Genomic DNA, 10307 nt, shown 5'->3' with positions numbered 1-10307 from the left:
ATTCGTTACACGCAATATACATATCGAACACTACAAGCTACACATTTTTAAATACAAACTTAATCTAAACAACGTTTATATATATATGCCCTTCGTCAGGCTTAGCTGTTAACTTTTTACAATATTTCTTGCAACAATTTTTCCACGTCTTGCGGTCTATTTTTACAGTTTGGTGAAAAAGTAATTAAGGATTATTATACTAAGTGTATTGTGTTTTCATAATTATACATCATTACCAATTATGTTCCTCGGTGGATCAGCGGTAGACTTGAAGGGCTTATGGCGCTAGAATTTGAAATTCAATCCCTGCGGCGGACACGGCACTAACAGCCTATTGTACAGCTTTGCGCTAAAACAAAACAAACCGACTAAGAACAGTCTTGTTTATGTTCGTCATTTAATGAGTTCGTGATTTATGCGGCATCATGTGATGACTCAATGAACCTTTAACCGTGTACTTGTATGGAAAACAATCTGTAAACCAGAAGACACCCATAGTAGTTAGCGTCATAAAATATTTATTTCAAGCACATTTGTTCTGACATGTGCCTCTCCCTTCTCTTTAGTGGTAAAGCGGTATGCCTTCGGACTTACAGCGTCAGAAACCTGGTTTAAATACCCGTGTTGGGCAGAGCACAAATAGCCCATTGTGTATAACTTCAAACAAACTGACATATGAAGCTTATTAATGGTGTTCTATGTGAATAGAATGTAAAGTTGTTTTCATGAGCTAGTGAAGTAGTGCTTGGATAATTAATTTTTATTTTCTGATTATTAATAAATTAGGGTCTTTAAAGACGCAAACTACTAACATCCGAGACTTACGAACCCGAGCTTAACAAACAACCCTGTTTTGTCTTTAACTTCAGCAGTATTATTGGACCGGACGTGGTCATGTAGTTGGCATACCCGGACTATGACACTGTAGTTCATGGTTCGTGGCCATTTGCCACAAAACCACGATCCTCACTTAGTGGCTATGGGTGCGTTGTAACGGTTATTACCTAATCCCACTATTCAGGCAGTCAAGAATAGCTCAAGAGTTGGAGATAAGTATAAGTAATGCCTTCCATATTGACTGTCATTTCAAAATTAGGGACTGCTATGCACAGATTAGATTGCTCTTGGTGTAGATTTGCGAGAAAATTCTGGAACAAACAAGCAATTTTATTAATATTGTGCGTTGAAAATTAAAGCACTTTATTCTTATTAGCTCAATAAATGATTGTTTACTGAATTAAATTTCCCCCAATGTTTTCTTTACATTAGGTATGTATATACAGTTTTTAATTTCGAAGTGATTTGTGAAAAACATTAATTTGAATAGTAGACTTTTTGTGATAACGCCCTTTACTTTTAGTATTTTCGTTCAACAAAATCGTTTGGATTTTCTTGCACTGTGGTGGGTGACCTGTCCTTGACTGTGACATAGTGAATAGTTGTACAACATCATTAATGCAGAAAAGATTTAAATTCAAACGACAAATTCTGTCACGATAGCATGGAATTAAAGCATAAACTCGCAGAATATTGTGTACAACGTCATGGGAAGTGAGGAACTTCAAAATAAATTTTCAACCGTGTAAGTATCTTTTGATATACATTTGTATGCATAAATAAGCCGTTGAATTAGTGCATTTCCCAGATCTTTGCTAACGGTTTTCTTATACGGAAGTGACAGCTGAATTCACGCAACAGGTAAACGTGAAATTCTTTAGCAAACTTAAAGTACAGAACTCTGCACTAGTTATTCCGAAGCCCACTCTCCATCCACGTAGCCGCATGGTTTAATTTCTGTTTCACGATCATTTTGTTTACACTACTAGAACGTCTGTCTACTAACACAAAAAAAAACTGCTTTGGTTAGAACTTTGATAATAATTAAAAAAACATTGACTTTAAACAAATGGTGTATTTTTTTAACTATATATACTAACGAAAAAAATAATTTAGCTTATATTGCACTTCTTAAACATCTTAGTTATCAAATATATATTTTTAAGAATATTCTTAAGATCCGGTTGAAAACACAATTAAGAAACCCGATAACTCTAGTCCTTTTGCAAAATAAACCAGATTAAGAGAAGTCCACCTTTCGGGTTACTTTCTTTAATTGCGCAGATAATGTAAATGTACCGAAACAGAACAGCAGCTGGTTTGGTGAGTTATTTCTTGGATCTGCTCCAACAACAGGTGTTCTTCTCTAGCAACCAGCCTGAAGGTATTCAACCCCTCTCCCTCCCCGCCCCACTGCCACCTTCCCCCACGCGCTCAGCTTAATCGTACCACGAAGGCCACTTCCAGGAGCAGCTGCTTTATATCCGTCTGCCGTCGTTACTGCCTGCTCCTTTGTTTAAAGTGCTTATTGATACACGTACTATCGAGAGTAGTGTATTCTCCGTACTTGTTGTAATGAGACGTGTTCGAAAAGCACAAGGTATAGGGAGCGAGCATTACTGATATTCGGTATTTCATACGTTTTTTTTTGTTTTTTTTTCAGTTTATTTGAAACTCCTGTACATTTCGTCTTTTGAGTTAAAAGCTTAGTTTGTACTGTGCACAAAACTTGTTTTAATGTACCGGTAACTGTTACGGAAATTATATACAAAAATATGACCCAGATGTGGATTATTCTGCCTTTACAACTACCAGTTCATCGGAATGGTAGGCAAGAGTTTGCAAATATGAATATACGTTGTGTCAGTATAGTCATGATCTCAATTATCAAAGGGTGTACATAGTATATATATGTGTTAGTATAATCATGATCTCAATTATCAAAGGGTGTACATAGTGTATATATTTTGTTAAGCTCTGTGTAGCATGTTAGTATTTGTAAAGAAGTACTAACTGTAAAACTATTTTTATAAAATATCATGCATGCGTTTCAGATAGCCTTAAACCTTTATGAACGTTTTAAAGATGCTTTCTAGCTTCATAATTAACATCTTCACAAAGGAACAGATATCAGATAAAAGTAAAATATTACCTGTGTGTTTGCTTTTTTTTTAACTAGAGATTAAGATTATCAATTTCATTATATATATATTTTCCTCATAATTCTGAAAATACTTAAACTACGCTTTTGAGAGAGAGAGAGATTAAAAAATCTGAAGCAAAAACCTTCCAAACCGATGTTATCGCAGGTTTTCTTCACTGGACATCTTAGCCGACTGCTGCTATATCAATCATTATACATGGTAATTAGATTCAGAATTGAGTTTGGAGATCACTAAAAACTAGAGTAAACACACGGTAAAGCATGGGATTAGCTACACGACACTCAAGTCTGGGGTAAATTTTTATACTTCTTTCAACTAAAATTACCACAAATCTTATAATTATACGTTTCTTTTTAATAACGCACTATTTTTGCACGTGGACTATACATGCAGATTCATCGATGGCTATATCTAATACAAATAGCAATATCTTTAATTTTCATTTTCAAATTTCGGTCCATATTGATTGTCTTCTATATGTTAAAAATTGTACGATAACATGAGAAAAAACAAAGCAATGTCTACACTATATTAACAAATCCTGACATTATTGTTATTACACCAGATAGACTGAATTGCCTTGTATTTTTCCAAATTTGTTAAGGTTTCAACAGAACTTTTCCATAAAGTTGACGTTGAGTACGAGTTTTGACTTATTCATTGTCTCTTTAAGATGGTAATAGTGATATTACTCAGGTTACTAATTTTTCAGATGGGTATGTCGAACTTAATGCGAATGATATGTAAAACAACCTTTTGATTCTAAATATGAAAAATTGAAAGGTAAAAATTGAATATGGATTTTTTTAAACACCTTAGGTCATTGAGGGTGTATCTATACAGCTATAGATCTCATCTACTTTTAACTCGCGGTAATAAATCGTAATTTCCGAAGTGTTCAGCTCACCACTTGCCTGGTTCAAGAGCTCTGACTTTCTGTGCTAATTTTACGAAAATCATGTAAACTGTGTGTCTCTGGCAACATGACTTAAGGTTAGGGTGTTTCAAAGTTATCTTCCTATTTTGAACTTAAATAAGAGAAAGTGACTAATAAACATACAAAATACAACTTGCAAAATTTTGTAGCCCAGTTTACTACCACTAAATCTTATAATCGTGAAAACGGAAAGAAAGATCTTTAGCTTCGATCATTGAATATGAGTAGGACTGAAGCTTTGGTTAGAGATTCTAGTCCCCCAGTGGCACAGCCGTATGTCTGCGGATATTTTATTATTGATAATTATTATAATTATATTTTTCTGAAATATTTAATAGAAGCCGTTAAAATACAACTTAATATCTATCTATTTAATTATTTTTAAGAACTTTGTTACCTCCCAGTGGGTAAGTGGTAAGTTTGACTATAGTGTTAAAAGTGGCTTTTGATACCCGTGGTGGGCACAGCACTGTGCAGCTTTGTGCTTAACAAAAATATATAAATAAAGAACTTTATTCGGTTAAAAAGTGGAATAATTTAAAATATAAATAATAATTAAAACAACGACGTTTTGCCAGTGTTTACTAGTCATCATCTGGTACACCCGTGTTACACAGATATATCTTCAATAGAAGAAATCCAATATTTTCTCCTTGATTCTATTTTTAAGTACATCAGTGTGTGTGTGTTAATGATTTTCACTTCTCCATGTAGTTAAATATATGGTTATTTAGTAAGTTTATTTTGTATGTTCACCTGAATGACACCTTATGCACACAATGTGCTAAACGACTAAGTCAAAGAACCCTGTGTTGCCCTTAATTTTTATTTCAGGACCAGAGGGAAGCCAAACAATCGGCGACTGAAGAGACTGCTCTTAAATAAATAGTTGGACTGACTGTCACTCTTATAACGTACCCCCAGATGAAAGTGTGCAGTATATTTGTTAGTACCACTCTAAATTTACATTTAGTATTGCAAATCCTCTGTGTGGTTAAACAAACAAAAACTCCCATTACAAGTGTGTGTGCGTGAGAGAGAGACAGCATTATCGTCGTTAACTTTCTATCCTTCATTTATTTATGTGTAGAAAAAAATGGTAAATAAAACTTTAGAAATTTAAAAAGTTCTCATCCGGTTAAGTTGGAAATTATTTAGATGTACACGTGACAGTGGAATGTATTCCACTGTTGTATTAGTTTTATTAATATTTTATTAATTTTTCTAAAAAAAGGGGATCTGACGCGTCAAACAAAACAAGTCTATGAATAGATATTTATTTAAATTTGAAGTCGTCATTTTACAACACATAAGTGACTTTACTATTGAACAAACTGACTTTGGCTTCAACATAAAGACAATCAAAACGTCATGTTTAAAAAAAAATATTATCAAACTACTAAAAACTTTGTTACTTAACAAACGTAATCAACATACAAATTGGGTAGCATTTAAGCCGCTGTTTCTTCTCACGGTCTTTATTGGTGCTAAGACAAGTTTTGGAGTTATGGACCTTGCAGTTTCTATTTTACAAAATGTTTTAAGTTGGTACTAGCTTCCAATAAGCTTAAAGGAGGAAGTAATAAATGCATTATATTTATATTTAATCTGCATATTTTAATTTTTTTATTATTATGTTCTAACGTGTAAGAATTTGCATCATGAATATCAAAAATAGTTATGTTATAATCTATTAAATAACGAAAGGATAAGACAACCAATAACATGCGCGATATAATTGAAGCACTAAACATAAGGACTTTGTGTAATTGTGTTAAAGAAATCCATATTTTATTTTTGAACTTTGAGTACAATTCCCCCCCCCCCTGTGGCTCAGCGGCAAGAATGAACCTTTATATAATATATTAAAGCAAAACAAAAATCAGCAAAGATAGTCCACTTTTGTAGCTTTGTGCTTAAAAAAGAAAACTGATTCTCAATTTTGTTTCACCACTATATTCAAAATATTGTATAGTAATATGTGAAGTAAAACAAACAGAGGCAACGGTTGGAGATTTTGATTTCAAAAGTTAAAGTTAAAAATCTAGAAGTTGGTATAGAAGTCGAAAAGTCGTCACCATTTCATTTATCAGTTATTAGAAGTCCAGTAAAGTTCTCAAACTAAAACTTAAAAGCGTATAGTTGAAGTCGAATACTTGAAATATCGTTGTTGCATTATTGTAGCATTCTTAGTGTTTTTATTATTATTTACATAGTTTTTTATTGTTTAATGAATATCCAAAAAAGGTTGTTTTGTTAATGTCTACTCAACTGTGAGGTAGTACTCTCCATCTGACAAGAATCACTGTGTTCATTCTTGTTTGATCACATTTAAGTAATTGTTTATTTGCTCGAGCTCAAATAAGTTTGTTGTACGAAATACTTAGTCTCTAACCTTAATCCTAAGAATAAGAAAAAATGGAGAGACAAATAGCGGGGAGTGTTTGTTAGTAAATCAACCGAGATGAAATTTATTGTTTACATAAATTTTTCATAGGTTCAAAAGAACTGGCGAATCGGTAAGCTGGTCTGATCTGATCTGATCCCGGTGTGGGGTCAAGTGGCTACAGGGTCAATAGGAGAGGAGAACGTTAGTAATTATATGAATTATGATTGAAAGTAAAGAAAAATGTTATAACATATCATCCACATCTAGTAGACATCACCCACTGCCAACTCTTAGGATGCTCTTATCAGGCTTATAACGCACCTTCAGCCCCAAAGTGCAGTTCAACAAGCTAACCACAGGACAGTGTTCGGCTCAGAAGAATAACTGTTGCATAAAATACTAATAACTGATCTCTAATTTCGTTTGCAATTATCACTTTACATGAGAAACGCTTCAATTTGAAAAGAATCTTGAGCTTTCATGTAATGTTACAAATATCCCAAAATGTATTCCAAGTCAAGATACTTTTTCTGAACATGCGTTGATACTTCTCTTTCTCACATACATTGTAGCACGTTAATTTATTGCCAGTAGTGACTCCACTGGTGCTGTTTGTACGTCTAAATCGAACCTCACGCAGACCGACATTTTAACGTAACATTCAAGGACATGTACATTTATTGTATGAAACTGATCTAAATATATTACCGTCAAGCACTTGTATCATTCTACAGGCATCCATCCGATGTTTAGTTTCCAATGTCAACTACTTTGCGGTAGTATTACCATGACCTAATTAGCCACTCGGCCAGAGTCGTCAACGTGAGGGTTGAGAGAATGAAATTTACAAAACCAAACCTTTGGCATCATTGAGTTTGTTGCTCCTATTTCTGTATTTGGATTATTCTTAGCTGGTATGTTACTTGTTTTTTTCGGGGGGGGGGGGAGGCCATGTAAACAGAACACAATTTATATAAACGGAAATGGATAACTGTTTCTGTATCAGAGTGAAAAGGTTCTTCATATTCGTTCATTCGTCAATTTTCATTTCAAATAATCGAGAATGCTGTCAGTGTAAAATAATATCATCACGGTCACCTCGTGTGGAACGTCTATAGTTTGTGATTCAAGTAGGTTACTTAATTTCACAGAAGTTGAAGCTGCAAAATGAAAGCTTTATCAATATGCTTAATAACTGTACAATATTTTGGCGTGTTTGTGCGTAGCATTTTATCAAAAATCAATATTACTCATTTCTTTGGACTGGCATGGCCTGGTGCTTAAGGCGCTAGACTCGAAATCAGCGGTTTGTGGGTTTGAATCCTGTCGCTTAACAAGGTCTCCCTTTTAGAAATGCGCTATTCTTTATCAACGAGAAGAGTTTGCAAGATGGTATTTACTAGCTGCCTTTCCTATAGTATATGACTTTAGTACAGCTAGCCGTCGAGAAGCCTTGCGTGAAATTCGTAAAACAAATATCCCTTCTATTCCGTTATATCTGGTTTAATTATTGAACATTGTTGTTATTTTCTTAGTGTACAGCTATACATTCTGTCCAACCCCGGGAATCGAACCCCGGATTTTAGCTTCTCAAGTTCTTAAACAAACTGCTGACACTCGGGGGGCTTCGTTGTTTGTTCAACTTATTTAATGACCTGCATTAGTGCTACTTGATTGTAACTTTCGTCGTTTTTTCTTAAGACAGACTAAGTTTTTACTTTAGTAGCTGGAAATTGTATATACTGACCAAAGTTTAAGGTTATTGTATTAATTGATAAATCATTTAGTGGCAAGATGCCACATGAAAGGCACCATCATATAGAAATGATGGTTTTAATGGCTTATTGATCTGTACTATCTAGCATCCAGCTCTGAAATGATGGTTTAGCTTGTGCTAATATTTCATCAAAACATCGCCTTTGTAAAAGAAAAAAAAACAGATGTAAGTTTCAAAAGGATCTTTTTGTTTCTAATTAAAATGTATGATAAACTTACCAAGTTAATTGGGTTGTACATTCTTTAAACAAGGAGAGAGAATAAAACAAATTGTCATTAAAACTTTTAATTCCAACATAATATCGAAGAAAATAGAAACGCATTAATAACTGATAACAATCAAAGCCACGTAGGTGACAAATATACAAGAACAAGAGTAAAGAAAGTAATTTAACAAAACCTCCCGTAAGCTATGGCAGCTGGATCAGGAATCTATACATCGACCACTCCCAACATGCTATTATAATCAGATTAACTTGGGCGTCATCTATAAATTACCAAAGGCAGATGTATTATCACAAAAAACTATTTATCAGAGAGAGGTGTTAATCTTGCGCCCCTAATTACCAAGAAAGTAATGAAGAATACCGCCATGAGCAATAGTATTTCAAGTGAAGTTACACCGCACATTGTTCATTGTGTAAGAGTTAAATGTTTAAAGATATCTATAAAACTGGTAACAACATTACTTGAAAGATTCTGTAGAATTGTTCTCATCTAGCTTCCTTACATTCTAAATGGTAGCGAAATAAAATGGAAACGGCAAAAAATAGAATAACAGTTTCTTCTAGTGGAAACGTATTAACTTGCACTAGCCTACTGAAAACCAGCCAAACGGGACATTAATGTGTTACATATTACAATGTACCCCGGACGAGCCTCCGATTTATTACCTAACGTATTATTTCAAATCGCTTGAAACCGAGTTAAATGATGATTTAGATATTAAATAAATGTCTTTGTATTCAATTTATTACACTTGCCAACAAGATGGGTACGCTTTTTTTAATACAAATGTATTATAATATACAAACAATAACACAATGTACAATAACAGTTATTACAAATAATGATCTATGTATAAAATTTTTACAAACTTTACAAACAATATTTAGTCCTCTATCTGGTTTGGAACTTCCTTTATCTTCTCGAGGGCTCACGATGAATGAATTAATTTTGAGTAGATGTGGATACATTTTAGCTAGCCAGCTTTGTATTTTTCGTTCTTCGCCGGATCGTACGCCGAAATATTCACCGCTGAAGTTATATAATGTTTTTGTAAAAATACTAATGTCTATGTGAATCTGCTGAAGTTAAATGGCTTGTAATATTCGAAATCTATAAACGTTCCTGGTCAAATATCTCAAGTTCCCGATTAATAAGCATTATAATAATCAATTATAGCTTCCGAGTTTCATAGCACACCAACTATAGCAAACAAATAATATATACTGTCTTTTGGCACGTCGCGTTGATTATATTTATAGGTGTGAGGAGAGTTCCCGAAATTTAAGCTTACGCAACAATACAAACGATACATCAGAGTTTACATATACACGCATATTGTTCATTCTTACGCTCGAGAATTTTCTACAATTTTAGTGAATAGATTTAACAGTACAAGTTATGTACATTTCTGAATATAAATTTAACTTAAACATCGATATTAAAATAGATATAGGATTACAAATCCGTCACAAATAATAAAAAAATAGTTACGAGAAATGGATAAAGGAAGTAGTAAATCTATATAAATAATATCCTATTGTTTGTTTCTCCAGATTTGTTTCTCGCAAATTTCTCAACCAAACTACGCATCTCACTCTTAGAAAGGCCGTGATCATGTGACGACTGGCTTCGATTTTTTTTTATTTGTAAAGTATTTCACACAAACTACACTTAACTCGCGTGTAATATCCTAAAAAATTAATATTGCAAAAATACAATTGCTCTGGGGTTTCTCGACTTACTTACGATAACCATATGCTTATCACTTTGTGAACACATTCAGACGTTTCTGCATAATCAGTTAAGTTTACCTTCATTACAACTTGGCATTTACTTTACTTTGCAATATATTAGCTCCAGCTTTCGTAGATTGCTATAAATACCTTTTAGCTACTTTTTTTTCTTCGGTATGGATTTTATTATTCGTTTCTGTGAGTTTCTTTATTTCAACTCGTAAAACCGTATCTTACACTGA

General features: G+C 33.5%; 1 protein-coding gene across 2 annotated transcripts in view; it reads left to right on the top strand.

The window, feature by feature from the left end:
- LOC106458406 (leucine-rich repeats and immunoglobulin-like domains protein 2) overlaps positions 1 to 10307 on the top strand; it is a 53517-nt gene that overhangs the window by 16888 nt on the left and 26322 nt on the right. The window contains exon 1 of one of the 2 annotated variants that reach the window (XM_013917919.2): positions 2541 to 2664. The exons of the other annotated variant lie outside the window; for it this stretch is intronic. Coding sequence (XP_013773373.1) covers positions 2613 to 2664 — 52 coding nt within the window. The 5' untranslated portion in view covers positions 2541 to 2612. Of the gene's footprint in view, positions 1 to 2540; positions 2665 to 10307 lie in introns of those variants that run through there. 2 annotated transcript variants of the gene reach the window in all.

The sequence above is a fragment of the Limulus polyphemus genome, unplaced genomic scaffold, assembly GCF_000517525.1.
Source record: "Limulus polyphemus unplaced genomic scaffold, Limulus_polyphemus-2.1.2 Scaffold457, whole genome shotgun sequence".
NCBI lineage: Eukaryota > Metazoa > Arthropoda > Merostomata > Xiphosura > Limulidae > Limulus > Limulus polyphemus.
The sequence above is the reverse complement of the archived record's forward strand: the minus strand, read 5'-3'. Positions and strand labels throughout refer to the sequence as shown.